This window comes from Castor canadensis, chromosome 2, assembly GCF_047511655.1.
Source record: "Castor canadensis chromosome 2, mCasCan1.hap1v2, whole genome shotgun sequence".
Taxonomy (NCBI): Eukaryota; Metazoa; Chordata; class Mammalia; order Rodentia; family Castoridae; genus Castor; species Castor canadensis.
Genome location: NC_133387.1, coordinates 198,553,494 through 198,570,890, shown reverse-complemented (window position 1 = coordinate 198,570,890; position 17,397 = coordinate 198,553,494). Strand labels below are relative to the sequence as shown.

The window sequence follows — 17,397 nt, the reverse complement described above, 5'->3', positions numbered from 1 at the left end:
GAGAGAGACCCTGTATCCCAATAAATAAATAAGTAAATAAAGCTGTTTCTTTTTGCTTCCCTCATGTATCCTAATAATACTACTTCTGTAATTTTAACCACTTCAGGGTGCCATGGCTGCTTGGTTATCTCCTCTCCATTCAACTGACGTGGCTTAGGTGTTTCACCTTCAGGTGAAGGCCACAAGGAACTATCATTCATGCCTCTCTCTCAGAAAATTTAGTTTCATGGTTTCGAATAAATGATAAAGGGCTCTGCTGACCTATGAGCCCAAAAGAGCTGCAGTGTCTTTGATTGATTCTCAGGACACATTGTTGGCTCTTTCCAGCCATCTGGCTACAAGGTCACACTTCCTGTTGCTTTGCCGGGTTCTCCTGTAGTGCTACATTGACTGCATTTGTGCCTCAGCAGTAAGACCTGTTAACTGGGTCAAATGGGCAATTTCCTTCTAGGGGTGGCCTCCACCAACATCCATACAAGAAGAAGTTTAGGCAGTGACATCGCAGGAGAAACTTTGAAATTAATTTGTCATGTGATAATCTGTTGACAGGTTGGCTACTGGAAAGACATGGAACAAGAAGACACAGCAGAAACAGTCAAGACCCGGGGCAATGAGTCCTTCGTCATCCTGACAGGATTAGAGGGCAATACTTTGTACCACTTCACAGTGAGGGCTTACAATGGAGCTGGTTATGGGCCACCCAGCAGTGAAGCGAGTGCGACCACCAAGAAATCCCGTAAGTGGCCTGGGCTTTTTGTTTGTTTCAGACAAAAAGAGAAATCTCTCTTCACCTTTGTGAAAGCCACGTGAGGTACGTAATAAGCAGGCAAAAGGGAGTTTTAACTTCTCGTCTTGCTTTGATGCTTAAAGCTGAATTCCAAAACCAGCTCAGGAAATTTTGCATTCCCAGTGGATAAAGGTTATCTTCCTGTGAAACAAGACTAAGTGATTTTGACACAGAAGGGAGATAAAAAGATTCAAGTTCAAAAGCTCAGTAGAGTAGCTATTAAAATGACACTCCTGGAGCAAAACCCTCCTTATCGGACTCCAGCTGGAAGGAAGCCTGTAGTGCCAGCCAACTACTAACCACGTGAAAAGACTGAAATACTCAAAAGGATTTAAATGAAGAAATGTACTTAAGAATCCTACTCACTTTTTCACTCCCACTTTCACTTTTTATCTTGTAGCCCCCAGTCAAGCACCTAGCAACCTCAGGTGGGAGCAGCAAGGCTCGCAGGTATCGCTGGGCTGGGAGCCTGTGAAACCATTAGCCAATGAGTCTGAAGTCATGGGTTACAAGGTTAGTACATCTTCGTTCTCAGCATGCATTTACTCATCTCAAAAATTGCTAGGATGAGGATGCATCATTAACGAAAGACTCACTAACAAGCCTTCTGTGCTCTCTAAATTATTTTCAACCTGCGTCTTAGAATGAGCCTGTAGGAAGTCAAACTCAGTTGTACAGGAAGGAATGGAGTATGAAAAGCAGCAAAAATCTGAATCCACTATGGACACAGGTCTATGATGCACAATCCCTGACACATCCTCCTTGCAACCAACTTAGCTGGCACATGGCAAAGGCTGGATTGCTTACATTGAGCAGAATGATATTCTATTAACAAAGAAACAGAAGACAAAACAATACTAGGGTCAGCACACCAGATAGGAAAGTGTCCACAGAGAGGGACTGCAAGTGCCACAGCACACACATCATCCCACCATCATCTGGCCATATGCTAGCATAAGCACGGGAAATAATTACACAGCTTGTCTTTGAAAAATGTTGTCTCCTTAAAATAAGCCATCGCTGTATTGAATTGGCTTAATTCCAAATTCTCCTTCCGTAATGCCAGCTTCTATTTACTGCCTTCAACTCCCTACAAAATTATTAGTTGAACATTTAAGTAGATTTGAAAATGCCTTAATGACAATATTTAGACTAAAAATCATCATTATAGGTGGGTTTTCTTCTATCAGAGATGGTAACAGTATTTTGTGTATAAAGTGCTAAAATTTAGATGCTAAAAACTGAAGCAGTTATAAATGGAATATATATTTCATGGTAGAAGCTCCCATTAATATAAGACAAAACCTGTAACATTTCTTACTATAATTAGTATGAAGATATATGCCCTTACACTCAAAACCCACACACATCCTCAAATCTGTCCTTAATCCTCAGGGATATTGAATGAGATTTTTTGCAGGAGGTTAGGTAAGTTATCTTCTGGATTCTTCTCTTCAGCTTCTTCCTATATCCTTCCCCAAAAAACCATATCCTTCCAACTTGTCTAAAGCAGATGTACTATTTAAGGATTAGAGATAGCAATATTGCCAGAATGTTGACAGATCATTCAAGAACCAATCTAGTATGGTTAGAACTGTGGCAAGTGGTCTCCCAAGCTGGAGAGGAAAAGTCCAATGAAAGAACGAACAGGTGAAAGCACATGACCAGTTAGAAGACACACAGCATTTGAGGCATCTCTCAAGTGAGAACAGAGGAATACTTTGTAACTGGATGGTCACTTGTGAGTGGCCATAAGGTTCCAGGCTACTGGATAAAATCTCCTCCCGACATGGGCAGCACAGGGCAGCAATGAGAAACGGGAGCTGAGAATATAAATCAGAAAGAGAATTCAGAGAACACGAGCTTGGGGCCCCTCTTCTGAGCATGACTTGGAGAACCACTGAAGCCTAGGCAAGGTCTCCATGTGGTGGTTAGAGAGCTGCACCATCTGGAGGGAGGTGCACACAAACATCGGGCAGCCAGACTGGCCACTGTACTCATGAGGCAAAGACCTCCTGTGTCATTCTTACTCTACCCGCCAACTACTGCCAGACCCCGAGTGACACCAGTGTAACAGGGGGCCACCTCTTCTAAGCACACAAGTAGGTACATAGAGCACTAGTCACCACTTTCCACAAGGTAATTTGAGTCAGGGCTAATCCAGGAAGACAGAGCTTGCTTTAGGATTCTTGGAAATTCTGAGGTAGAGGACTTCTTGCTAAGGAAAGCAAGGCAGAGTTTCTACAATTGATTGGACTACAAAGAGGAAGGTCACTCTATTTTCACTCTTTTTCTTTGCAAACTATTTTATAAGCAAAAACAATCCCTGGAAAAGACGGTTTGAGGCTGGAAACTTGGAGTCCATGCCTGAGGTTTAAAGTGCAGGATTGTGAATTCTACCTTTAGCATCCCATCCAGTTTAAGAATTCAGAAAAGCCTCCACCTAGAAGTTTCTCAGATTGTGAAAATAACTGAAAAGTGAAAAATATGCAGGAAAAATGGGTGTGGTCCACATTCGATCCATAAATAATCCACTAAACCCTTCTTTTTTATACTTAAAATATTATATACAGGCTACAAAAAAAAGTGAACCACAAAGATAGCATAATAAGATAGAACAGCAGGATTTGACATTTAACCAATCCATTTTCCTAAGAAAGCATGAATTTTAATCCATTTATGCTGCCATAGCAGAATAACAGACTGTATAATATATAAAGAAAATAAGTTTGTCTCACAGTTCTGGAAACTGAGTTCAAGACCCAGAGTGGAACGCTGTGCCCTCTTGTGGCAGAAGGGCAATAATGCCAAAGGCTGCATGAAGCTTCCTTAATACATCAGGCTTTTACTCCCACTCATGAGAGAGACCCTGTGTCCTAATTCACCTCTTAAGACCTCAACTCTTAATAATACCACACAGCCAACATCTAAATTTTGGAGATGCATTCCAGCCATAGTAGCACCTGTCTTACTTCCTTACTTGACTGGGATGTCAGCAACATGTATAACTATGATTATTTCAGAGGAAGATATAGTCAGGGAAATTTTATTCAAAGATGTTGGGAGAAAAAAAAGAGGGTTTCTCCATCACAAAATCTTAATGGGACCCTCAAGAGTAACTGAGAATACGGTTAAAGGGTAGAATTGAGCCATAGATGATATGGTTGTGTCATAGGTAACACATTGAGTCCATGCAGATAAACATTTCAGAAAATAGTAAAATTTCTATTTTCCAGAGTCTTCAAGGATCTTGGATTTCTTATTTAAGAAATTCAGATTCAAAAGCAATAATTTCAAGATATCATAGGATCCATTAGTAACCAAAAGGAACAGAAGCATGAAGAATCAGAAACATGTTGGTAAAAAGTTGTCACCTGTAGACAACCCTTGTCATAGTAATAAATAATACAAATTATTCCCACTCAAACTAGCTTTCCATTTGATAAGTTTGGTAAATCATTTAATATATTTATGACTTCTTTGGGTTAACTGACTTGTGTCATTTTATTTATTTACATTTCCTAAGTTAGAATCAGTTGCATAGTATATCAATATGTTATTTGTAAATGGCTGGAGAAAATGGAACAAAAACTTCCTAAAAGTTGCTCTAAATTGATTTTTCCCAAATAAATGTTTTTAAATGAAAAAGGTAATTTTGACAACTCCATTGATTTGGGGGTCCGTATCTACAGTCCATGCTAATTTGTTAGAAATGTTAGAAATCTCTTACTAGCATTGCTGAAGAAGTACCAATATTAAAATTATGGGCTGAAGACTATTTCTCCATAACTGTTAATAACCTTGAGAATATAAGTGGTTTTTCTTTGCATGAAAGTTTTCCAAAATCATAAAACATATAGCTATTTTGTGCACACCTCTCTTTTTCCATCCAGTTATCCCCAAGTGAAAAGGAAAATAAATGCTGAATGCCCAGGGACTATGATTTCACTTGTGCAAATGTCCCCTACCTACCAAGAACTTTTTCCCACTCAGAAAAGACACAAGCAGTCAGAAAATTCGGGACAAGACCCTCAGGCCATACAAAATCAAGAAACACTAAATTTACTGTTTCTATTACACATCTACAAAATATCCTTTCCTAGATTTACAGTCCTTTCACCATACATCCCCACTCCTATCTCTCCCTTTCTCTCTATTTACAGAGCTAGGAAGAGCAGGTAGAAATCAGGCAACAAGTTTCTAATTATTATTTGACACATCAATAAGACAGGTTTCCATTTGCTTAGCAACCTCCATACCAGTTGGGGCCTTCCACCACCCCTGAGATTCACATTCACACTAGGACGCATGCTGTATTTCACACTAGTACATTTCTGGAGTCTGGCCTCACATCTATCCCTCTCTCTGGGGAGTCTGTAACTCTATAGCCATCCTCTCTCTTTTAGTGCTTATGTTTTACAGCTCCTCTTACATTTTAAGTTCATTCCCAATATGGGATGCAACCTTTTTCCTGTATTTCACAGATTAAAAATACACCTATGTTGGTTTTGTTTGGGTAATGGCTATGTGACATTCATTATACCGTCTGCATTTGATTATTATTGATATTTTTAACAATCAAGTCTCCCTTTTAAACATTAAACATAAATGGCTCATAAAATGTCAAGTATATACATTAAGGAAACTTGATGGGAATTTTGGGGAGGTAGCAAGCTAGAAACACCATTCAAACATTCTTCTGAAGACTGCCCAGAAGGAAATCCCATTCTTGTAAGTTCTCTCAGCCGCCCTACAGCTGGTGGTCTCAGTGGTACTTGTGCTTCCCAAATTCATCTAGCTTTGGTTTGTTTCGTCTCACCTACCCTGTGCCCCTGAGCTTTGAATGCCTCATCCTCTATCATGGACAGCACTTATCCTTGTCAACTCTTCCCAAGATGTTCTAAGGAAGAGGTCTTCACTTTAACAGGATCAACCCTTCTGAGGGCAATTGTAGGAATACCTGGCAAGAATCTATTCTACTTTTAGCACATTTGCCTCAATATTCTCTTACCATCATAGATATAGAATAACCATTTCCAGATCATGCCATGAAAAGAACAGAACCAATTAATTTTTTGTTTAGGATCATCTCTTTTGGACAACCCAGTGTTCATGGTTTTTTTAAATAGAATTTGAGAACAGGGCTGATATTAGACAATTACCTTTATGCATAAAGACAGTTGTCATGGCAACTGCCAACCTATAAACGCCCAGATCCTGGCCTCCTTGCTGTCAATAACTATGTTTGAGATGTCTTGATAACTCCTTAGTCTTCTTGTATTTCTTATTCTCCTCCATCTTTTCTAAACCAGGATTTTAAAATGGGCCAAAATTCTCCCATTAATTTAGTGTAACTTTTTCACTTAGTATAGCTTCTTACTGATGCATAGAACTTCATGCTCCCAGACATATTGCTAAAAGCCACATTTAATCTCAAACTCCTTATGCAACCATTAACTGATTTTTTTTTCCTCTCATTGCTTCCACCTTTTATCCCTAAATCTCAACTGATCCATAAATTTTTCTTCAAGTCTGGATTTTACAAGCAACATTAGCTACGCATTGCTGGCTGAGTTTTTCTTTGTCGTAAGGATTGTAATTTATTAAACTGTAATAACAGTGTCCTCTAAAACAGTCACTCCCCTGCCAGTCCTCACCAATTTACATACTTTACCATTCCCATAAATTTGATTTCTAATTATCTCACATAGATGATCAAACCAATTCATTACAGAGCTCCCGTCAAACTTAGAAGCATAAATTCTGATATACTTGTCATTTTTTTAAACCTGAAGAAACTGCTGTAAACATCCTCCGGGATGTGTTTCCAGTTCCCCAAATCTGAGCACTCGCTCTGCATCCTGCTGTAACACCGAGTGCACCGCCCACTGCCCCACTGCAGTCCGGATCCCACTTCACGGCACTGCTTAACGGCCTCTGATATCAACCTGTTAAGTGCTGTGAAGTCACGAACGACAGTGGCTTGTTTTCTGATGAAATTTCAAGTCTCCAGCCCAGTGTCTGGTGTCAAGGAAATACCCAATAAATATTTGGTAATGCTCTATCACTTCCATTGAACCTATGACATCCTTCTCAAAAAAAAAAAGATTTCAGTAGATATAATCATAGGACATGTTATTCTTTCATAGAGAAATCATTTTCCTCTAAAGACCCTGAAATAAATTTAACCAATGAAAGATGAAGGGAACAGGTGTTACTAAAATGAAACAAGGAAATCAAGTACATCCAGGCTTCAATAAAAAAAAATGCTGCTTTTTTAAACTTTATTTTCTTATATATAAATAAGTTCAAGCTCAAAATATTTTCCATAAGGAAAAATATATACATACATAGCTACATAAATGTTTACTTAGCTTTTCAGTCAAGTCTACCTTTTATCATGCAATTGAAATAGGCAATGAGCATTGATGGTGACAGAGGAAAACCCTCCTCTCACTAAGCTCACCTGCACCAGGTCATGTGTTGTTTTACATCCTCATTTCTTTCTCCTAACAAAACCATGAAATTCGGGGGATTATTCCTATTGAACAGGAGAGTGAATTCAGGCTGTGAAAGGCCAGTAATTTACACAACTTTTTCCAGGCAGAAAACTGTAGGAAATTGGTTTCATTTTGTTTCACTTTGTTTTGTAGGAAATTGTTTTGAATCCAGATTCGTATGACCACCAAGTCATTATTATTTCCACGGTGCAAAGAAATCATATTGCAATCCCAATAATTATAAAAACACACATGAGCAATGGAAATGAATGCCCATAACATACTGTAGCTGATGCTCTTTGACTATTTTGCCCCCAAATTATAGTGCACTATTATTGGAGGTAAAACATAAAAGCACAAAACAGTGAAATAACTATGACGTGATCATCAAAATACTAACCTTCCAATAAAACTTCTACTCTGTCTAGCCCCATGCTCTGCTATAAGCTACCTAACTTACCTTCAGCCTTGGTTGTCTGATAAACAGGATACTATTGAGTTCTGATTTGTAGTTATGCCTTCTGTGCAAGCGTGTTCAATTTTACTATGATGGGCTCATGAACTTTGCTACCCAACTGCTACGTCACCACTGAGATAAAGATAAATTAATAAAATTTAACTTTTCAACCATTTCCTTCATTGTTGAGGATTATTAATACACTTATCAAATTTTTCTTGACTCTTTTCAACTTGAAGATAAGAGCTTCTAAATCTTCCTCAGGGTACTATCCATTTTGATAGCCAGGCACAGAAGGCAGCTCTTGATCTGCCCCTCACTTCCTACTTCCCTGGTCTCACTTCTCTCTATTCCTGTATGTCTCCTTTCCATTCCATTCCCTACTACTGTGGGGAATTTTGGGGTTTTGTGGTATTGGGGTTTGAACTCAGGGGCTTGTGCTTGCTAGGCAGGCACTCTACCACTTAATCCACTCCGCCAGCATTTTGTGCTTTTAGTTATTTTTCAAAGCGAGAGTCATTTTTTTGCCTGAGGGGACCTCAGACCAAGATTATTCTACCTTGGCTTCCCAGCTTGTTTTTTGAGATAGTGTTTCACTAACTTCTCTGTCCCCCACCCTAAGTTGACCTTGAATCCCTTGAATGGGTAATTATAAATCCTCCACAATCCAATCTCAACCTTCCCATTTGCAAGGATTACAGAATGAGCCACTACAGTGGCCCTACTGTGTTTTCTTATCATCTACATGTATCCTGAAATCTGATCTCATTTCTGAATTCTTCTCAAACTGGTAAACCCTACATATCTTTCAATACATAGCTCAGGCACCACCCCAAACAGAATTAAACTCTTTTTTACTTATATACCCCGTATGTATATTTCCATGGCAGTGTTTAACCCATGCATTACATTTGCTTGCAATCTACGTGGTAAACTACTTGTGTTGAACTTGGAATGTGGACAGTAGGCTGTCAATCAACGTTTACAATCCTCAGTTGAAGAGAGAGTAATTAAACCTGTCATCACTCACAGGTTTTTTATAGGCAAGAAGGTCACAGCAACAGTGAAGTCATTGAAACTCAGAAGCCCCAGGCAGTAGTGCCACTCCCGGATGCTGGAGTTTATATTATTGAAGTCCTGGCATACAGTGAAGGAGGAGATGGAGCACCTAGCTCCCAAATCAGGGTACCTTCATATTCAGGTAAGTTCAGCTTCCCAGGCCTCATTGGATGCCCATCACCAATGCAAGATGTCGTAACCTCACCAAAATCTTTTGAAAGATGGATGGCATAGTTCAGACTTTTTGAGATTTTTTTTCCTCTTTTGTTCAGTCATCCTACGATGATCACAAGCCAGGGCAATTTGTTTCCAATTGTAGGATTTCTACAAATCTAGAAAGTAGGTGATGTTACCATTAGAATGTATTTATTTATGAACTTCCCTTGCCTACCTTGGTCTTGAGCACTATATGGACACTTGGGTTTTGGAATATTGCTTTTAAACTGATATTGCAATAGTTTGACATTCCCTATTGTTAGATTATAGGAATTTTAAAATTAAAATTGATGCTTACTGATTTTTAAATTATAAATTTTACTGATCATTTTATCATTAGCAATATTAATCATTGTTTCTACTGAGCTCCTGCTGTGCATAAAGCAGAGTCAAAGGGCTTTCCAGACATCGTTCTATTTAACCATAGTGACGATCATATGAGGTAGGTGGCGTTTTCCCCTCTTGCAGAGGAAATCTTCTGTGTGTCTAAGAACACACTGTCGTCAGCTAGCAGAACAGGACTTGAACCTAGCTATGCTAGACTCCAAGGCCAAACCCATATCTACCACAGTGTTGATAATCATACCAGCAAGGGAAACCTGATTAAAGGTGGGAGATTTGGAAACCTGGAATAAAGTAACCATCTTGTAAGGCAAGTCAGAAAAGGAAGACAATTTAAGTTGACATAAAAATCTGTAAACAAGTATTAGTCAATTTTCATTAAAGCAGGATATAATTTTTTAGTGTTCACTTAATTAATGGGTAAGTATAAGCACTACTTTTAGCTAATTATTCCTAAGCAGGAAGTCTCTGGTGATATGTTGAAGGTCTGTATGAAGCCCGATCTTATTTAATATAATTACCAACTTGAAAATAGAGCCAGTATTGGTCATGATCTTTGTGATACCACAAAATGAGATGGATGGCAAATATAGTACAGACCACCATCAGACTTTGAGGGAAATAATAAGTAGCATTATTGAGGCATGATAACTAATAAATTCTAAATTCTTGAATAAAAATACAAGATGATATAATAATTGGGACATTGGGATAACTGATAAAATTTAACTATCTGTATGTTAGAATCAAGTTTCTGTTGTTAAAAAGCCATACTGTGGTTATAAAAGAAAGTGTTATATTTTAGAAACTATACATTGAAGCATTTGGGGAAAGTATGTACCATGTCTGAAAAATCATCTGAAATAGTTTATGGAAATATATATATGTATATCTATATATATTCATATATGGTTATAGAGAAGGAGAAATAAATAAGGAGAGAGGAGAAATAAATGATAAAATATCATCATTGCATGAATTTGAGCAAATTCTTTATTCCATCCTTACAATTTTTGGTACTTCTAAAATAATTCCAAAATGAAAAGGTAGAAATAAAAAAAGTTGGATGTAGGAAATCTGACTTTCTCAGATGTTCAGGTAAAAAGTCCTAAATACATTGTGATCACACAAAATCTTAAAGGGCAGTTTCAAGAGCCACAAATGGTGAAAACGTTTCTGCATTTAATCAATTCACAGTTAAACTGTTCAGATGTGGGTGCTGAATTTTCAAGAGCACCTTGAAAGGCTGAAGATTTTCTGAGGAGTGAAAAAGATAACTCTCCTTTTGTTGCCTAGATGTCATTTCTGATAACAACCATGCCACAAGCACTCACCATGCTCCTGCTGTTACAGGGGTGTTTTCCATACATTTTCTTATTTAAGCCTTCTAGCAATCTTTTGAGTTAGGAATTTTATCATTCTGACTCTGGGAGGTTCTTTTCAACACTCACATAATCAGAATCTATAGCATTATCTGAATAAGGTCAGCCCCAAGCTTGGAAGTACTTACAAAGACCTTGATTCTCCCATCTATATTTTAATTAACTTATAACTTCTGTGAAAAAATGGCAACTTTAATGTTTCAGCTAATAACATTTTGGCTAGTGTAACCCATTTCCTGACTTTCAATAAAGTGAAATGTATTAGCATTATCTGCCTTCTATCCATAAGATCTGAACAATGACTGGCTTCATTCTTATCATATTCTCAAGATTAAATGCCTAAGAAATTGAATGACTTGATCGAGTTTTATAGTAAGGGCTAGAACCTAACTCAATGTTGTTTTGTTTTTCTGGATTTGTCTTTTACTTACTTTTTTTTTTTTTTGCTATGCTAGCATAATGTTTTAATTTTGTGGGTTTTATTTAGAATTTGAGATATAGATTCTACGTAGCACCCTGAAAGTGAAATGTTTTTGTAAATGTGTCATGTAAGTGACACAGCCACTTTCAAATACATAGCAAGGGTGTTTTTACTTTTTTTTACTCAGTCAGCATGCCCATGCCACTCCAATGAGGCTCCAATGTCACCTCTCCTTTCTTAGGACTCACATGTAGCCACGTACTTCACAGTAATCCCATTTTATACAAGTGGAAATTTATCTGACATTCTCTAATATGTTGATTGGTAGATTTTATTAGTTATAAAATTTTCAAAGAAATGAAAATTTGATGATTTTGCACATGTGTGTGTGCATACATATGGTGTTTTCCAAAGGAATGATTCTTTAGCTCCTAAGTAAGCATTTAGAAAACAATCACCCTTGTGACCCTATTATACTCAGTTAGCTAAAGACAATTTAACAGAGACATTTCCAAAACATTGGATAGTAAATTTTATCTTTATTCTTAAGGTTATAATGAAAGCTACTATTTTATGAGTGATGCAATGGAGTCTGTGTCTCCTAATCCCTACCCTAGCTCAGTTCTTCCACGTGTGGTTGGGGGAGGGGCATGGGGCTTGAACTCAGAGCCTTGCACTCTGCTACGTAAGCATTCTGTCCCTTGAGCCACAGCCCAGTCCTTTCGTTTATAGTTGGTTTTTTCAGATAAGATCTCATGCTAACTTTGTGGCCTCAAACTGCCATCCTTCTGTTTACACCCTACAAGTAACTGAGATTACAGTGCTTTAATGTCTAGCAGTTTGATCTAAGTACCCACCTGTCATCTCATCTGCAACAGGAGGGTAAACAATAAGAACACTTAAACATGTAGGACTCTTGTAAGGAGCAAATAAGAAAATGTATATAAAGGGCTTAATACAGTGCTTGGAATATAGACAGCATTATTAAATATCATTCATAGCTGTGCATGGTGGTACCTTCCTATAATCCCAGCATTCAATAGGCTGAGACAGGATGATTATGAGTTTGAGACCCTGTCTCAGAAAACAAAAAGCTCCAATTGTATTTCAGAAGTTACTGGCTGAAGTCAATAATACCTAAACGTTTTTCTTAATTTGTGTCCACGTGGAACTATCAAGACTACTTCAGACTAATCAACTAAGATCATTTAATTTAACTGTATATAATGTTTTCATCTCAAGAAAGAATTTCTCCTTGCTGTAAGTAAAGATGAAAGATTTCTCTTTACCAAGTCTGGCTTAAGAATCTAGAATTTAACCCTACTCAGCTAAAATAATCAAAGACCCATAAGTAAATAAAATATTACCTTATTATTAAATTAAAAATTAACTGGAATTTTGAATTCATGCTGCCTCACAACTTTGATAATTATTTTTGCTTCATTTCATGAACTATGCTCTACAAAAATTATTTCATTTTTCACCAATGCATCATTGGTAGGAATTATGCAAAATCTACTGCTTGTATTTCCTCGTTAGACACGACAGTCTTTTCAACACAGCATTGCATATATACTTCTACCATCCCTGTAACTGCAGGAAGCTCAGAAAATGTCTTCTTTCACGAGTTTGAGGAACACTCTTGTCAGAAACAGGGCTGAAGTTGCATTCATTTGTCTAACAAACTACAAAGAACTCTTGCCAGGATAATTTGCTCCATTTGATTCTTCTTTCTCACAGGTGGGAAAATCACAAGCGCTCAGTCAGCCCTGCATCCGGTCTCCACATCATCGGTGACCTTGATCTTGGCCCTGATGATTCCTTCAGCCTCCTGGTGAAAGTTGCGGACTTAATTTGCTTTTCTTTGCTTTCGTTTGAGAAGAGCAGTGAATGAGAGAGTCATGTAAGTGACACACCCAGACCCTAAGACAAGCTTTAAAAACCACACATGGTGCACTTACAGGAGGCTGGGAAACAGTATTCCTTATCTGCCAGGTTTCGCTTTGGGTTTTGTAAATGCAGAGGACAGTTCTTGGTCCAATAAAAATATGCAGATTGTATGTAATGAATTTTTGTAAGCAAAGGTAATTTCTGTCAAATGTATTCTTAATTTTTTAATACGTTAGAATTTGATTTTATATCTGATGACTCTGAGTGTGTGCCATCCATTTGTTAAGTGAGTGGTAGGTCTCTGGCAGGTGTGTTTGAAAAACAAATAGAAAACTGAGAATGAAAAGTTTGCTTGAGAGTCTGAGTTCAGTGCTTTTCATTTCCTTCAGCTGACTATTCCAATTGCTAAACCAGCAGGAGATAAGAAAATACTTCAGTTATGAGGTCCATTATAGGATAAATACACAATTTTCTCCAAAAAATATTGTATGATGGCATAGCAAAATAGCAAGGTTGTCAATACGCAATTCTATATGCAACCCTAGAGCAAGGCATTAGGATAGGGAATAAGCCATTTATAACAGTGCAAGGTAAATAGAAAGTGAGTCCAAGTGAATTGTTGTTTTTCAAGTACTATGCTCTATAGCAGCAAAATGCTTCTTTTTAATAAGAAAAGGTAGTTTAAAGTCACAAAAACATGATCACTAAGAACTGCAATGACATACTGCCACAGGTACTAACTTCAAAATGCAATGCATGTGGAGCCAGCTTTACCATTCAACCACCTCCTGTCAAAACAGACTTTGCGTTAAGTGCAAGGCTTTCTTCTAATTGAAAATAATTTTAGGAACAATGAAAAATCATTGTGTGAATAATTATGCATATGTGTAGTCTGCTGATTAAAATGGTTCAACATACCAAATAAATTATGATTTTTGAGATACTTCCATGCATCCATGCCATGTGTAAAATCTTGCCAGCTGCTAAAATAAAGAGTCTCCATTGGGTAAACTGATTCTGCTAATTCCTCTGTGGAAACATGGTATCAGTATGGAGGTTCTGGCTGGTCTAGCCAGAATCAACCCCACTTGGCTCTGTAGCTTCAGAGGTGCCCCCCCATTTACAAATTCTAGGAGACAGCAGCTTGAACCTTAATGATCCCAGATAGTTATTGGAAAGCTAAGACATTTTTCTTCTTGATGATATATGACAAGGAATTTCTAAAAAACATGACGATATGCCAGAGAAGGCATGGCACTCATGAATGTTCCTGCAAAGATGTTTATTTCAACCTCATTTTCCAGAAAAGAGCCTGAAGAAACTAATTTTAGAGGTGAGGTTAACATGAGGGTAAAAAGCAGTTTGTTTTATTCCCTTTATATCATCCAATATAAAGGTGAATGCACCTTTAAAAGCAAGCAAAATGAAACAAATTCTGACCCTAGAGGTTAATCTTTCTAGAATCAGAGGAGAGATGGTTTCTCTTCCCTGCATCCTAAAAGAGTCAGTTCAGAGTAAGCATGTAACTGTATGTGGAGTACTCGTGTTTTGTTCAAAGAGATTTATGTCCAAGAAACAAGAAGGATTCCAGTAACTCTTAGTCAACAGATTGGTAGATTAGATACTACAGATGGTGAAGATTTAAGCCTGTGAATAATAACCACCTGGCCTTTCTTGAACACTTCCTTTGGAGTGGGAGAAGCTGGGCTTAGCAAAAAAAGGGTGCTGTTTTGCAAAATGCTGTTAACTTACAAAAGCAAATTATGCATCTGAAAAAAATACATAAGGATATTTAAAAATGGGAAGTAGTTTTTACATATTTGATACCTCAAGCCATTTTCTTCATTTTTCATGTTGCTCTATACTAAACTGCTATAAAGCAAAACCCAGTAAAATATAACATCAGTACATAGCAAAATCAAGTCAACCAATATGTCCAAATCGCTGATGGATCGAGCATATCTGCACAAGTATTTACATATGGAATGCCTGGGGTATTCTTGTGGGAATCAGAGGAACAGGATGATTTTACTCAACATGCACAAAATATGTATTTTGCATCATAAATCTATTAAAAAATAGGTTTTCAATGTTCATGTACCTATGTATTAAATATGTTGCTTTATAGAAAGCAGACAGCACTCCTTATCAAGTTATGCTATTTTTCAGCTACAGTACTATGTAAGCTTTTTCTTGGATGGGACAGTAACCACAGTCTTAAATCACTAAAGAGACTGTATTTTTGTATGATGTTAATTGGACTATGAAGAAAACAACACTCCTGGTAATTAGAAATTTCATGAAAGCAAATGTTTTGCATACTGAAGGTACTGTGGACTCCATGTCAAACCGTTACATAACTTATATATGATCTGTATATATACTGTATATAATGATATATAACAGGTGGAAGGTACAGTCAGATAATAGTTCTGTGTACTGTTCTTGTAACATTAGATCTTTTTAATAAAAAAAATCTGTTTTTATTGACTTTTATCTTCTCTCCTGTCAACTACATGAATGACATAATTTCAAGCAGAGTGCTCTTGATGGTGGTAATGGTTTCACATTGAAAATATCATTTTGTTAGGAATGTTATGATTTTAGGTTCAACTATCTCCTAGATGTCCATAGTAGCCCCAATTTGAAAATCTCAAGCTACATGAAAGAAACAAGCAAAGAAACAAGTCCAGATGGGATAAAGTCAGGGTAAAATTTGTGAGTTTTTTCTTTTCATGAAAGGAGACATTAGATCTGTTTTAGGAAAAATGTGTGAAATGCATACTTTGGCTTTTTTTTCATATCATAAGCAGTCAGTTCCAATCTATCCTAGGTACAATTATTACAGTCGAGAACTGTTCACTCGACAGTTCTCACCCTAATACCATTTGGGTGTCTGAACAATCACGTGATAATACAATTTTTTGTTTATAAATGTTTCTTCACTATCTAGGCTCTAGATCTTGCAGACGAGACTATATTCACCTTGGGATTTCCCTTATAAGTGCCTACACAATAGCACATATCAAGTTAGCAGCAAACTGAATTTAGTGTTGGTCTTAAAATTTCCTGTGGCATAGGCTTCCCAACCTGGGTAATCATTCAACTCACCCAGAGCCCACATCTCCAAGTTCAGATTCAGTAGGTCAAACTAGGGAAGCTATATTTTTACAATCTTTCCAAACACAAAATGAAAAAACCCTCCTGAAGGGACTTTGACAATATCTAGTAAAGTTTTGTATGGATTTATTATTTGACCCAACAATTCCACCTCCAGGTATCTCTCCCTAAGATAGAATAGCAAAAATGTGCACTGCTAAGTGAAAAACTAAGGTGTAGAAGGACGGCTATGTGTCCTCTTTAGTGTACCTGGTGATAGTCTCCAGAAGAAATAACGGATGAATAAACTAAAGACTAATGCAAATGGTCTCCTGGAGGAAAGAGACTGGCATATGTGAACAAATTTGCAAGCAAGGTCTTTTTCAGTGTGCTTATTTTGTCACTTTGACTTTGGACCTATATAAATGTTTTATACTACTTCATGCAATCCCAAGGAAAAATGAAGCCACCCTCTAGAAATTAACAATAACTTCAGGAGGAGGGAGTGTAATAAATATATATCAACCAAAGGGCTAGTAAGCTAAAATTGTTATTTATAGATGAATTCTAAGAACATAAATATTTCAAGTCAGTATTCTGACTGTACATCCCTCAAGAGACATGCATCCCAAGGACAATATATAGACGGTATCCTAAATTACATTTATTGGCCTTCTTAGGAGTAGCACAACAAGAGATATTGTTTTGGAACTAGCTGAATATAACAATATAAATATTGAAAGTATTAAAAGAGCAAATGTTCAAGAGGAAATACATATATAAATTTTTAACTCAAAACCTATAACCTTTGATTTAGAAATGTCAGTGTGAATTAATAATTTATTTAACCTTTTCCTTAAAAATAACCTGTTTTTTAGTTCATTGAAAAAAGTCTAAAAGAAAAATGAACACCCTTATGCACAAATAATACATAATGTGTACACAATTCGCACACTGTGGTCTCCAAGTACCATTAATGGAAACTGGGGCTTTCTTGAAGAAGTGATTCATTTAAGATCTCAGGTAGGAAATGTTTGAGATGAGCTTGGAACTACTCATTGTACCTACTAAGACTACTGTGGTCATGTCAAAAAGGTAGCTGTAAGGCCTCCTTCTTCAAGGGAAGACAACATGAGCTCAAAACGAATGGGACTGAAATGGATTAAAACACGCTGGTTATCTAGCACTCACTCTTACTACTGCAAACACACACAAACCATTAGCTCCCATTGCCGGACAACAGA

At 37.2% G+C, this 17,397-nt stretch overlaps 1 protein-coding gene across 2 annotated transcripts in view; it reads left to right on the top strand.

The window, feature by feature from the left end:
* The window catches only part of Cntn5 (contactin 5), a 1,105,069-nt gene extending 1,089,796 nt beyond the window's left edge, over positions 1–15,273 (top strand). For both annotated transcript variants that reach the window (XM_074066853.1, XM_074066854.1), the window contains 4 exons: positions 550–736; positions 1,188–1,300; positions 8,777–8,945; positions 12,905–15,273. In XM_074066853.1, coding sequence (XP_073922954.1) covers positions 550–736; positions 1,188–1,300; positions 8,777–8,945; positions 12,905–13,002 — 567 coding nt within the window. In that variant the 3' untranslated portion in view covers positions 13,003–15,273. The remainder of the gene's footprint in view (positions 1–549; positions 737–1,187; positions 1,301–8,776; positions 8,946–12,904) is intronic.
* The last annotated feature ends 2,124 nt before the right edge of the window (positions 15,274–17,397 follow it).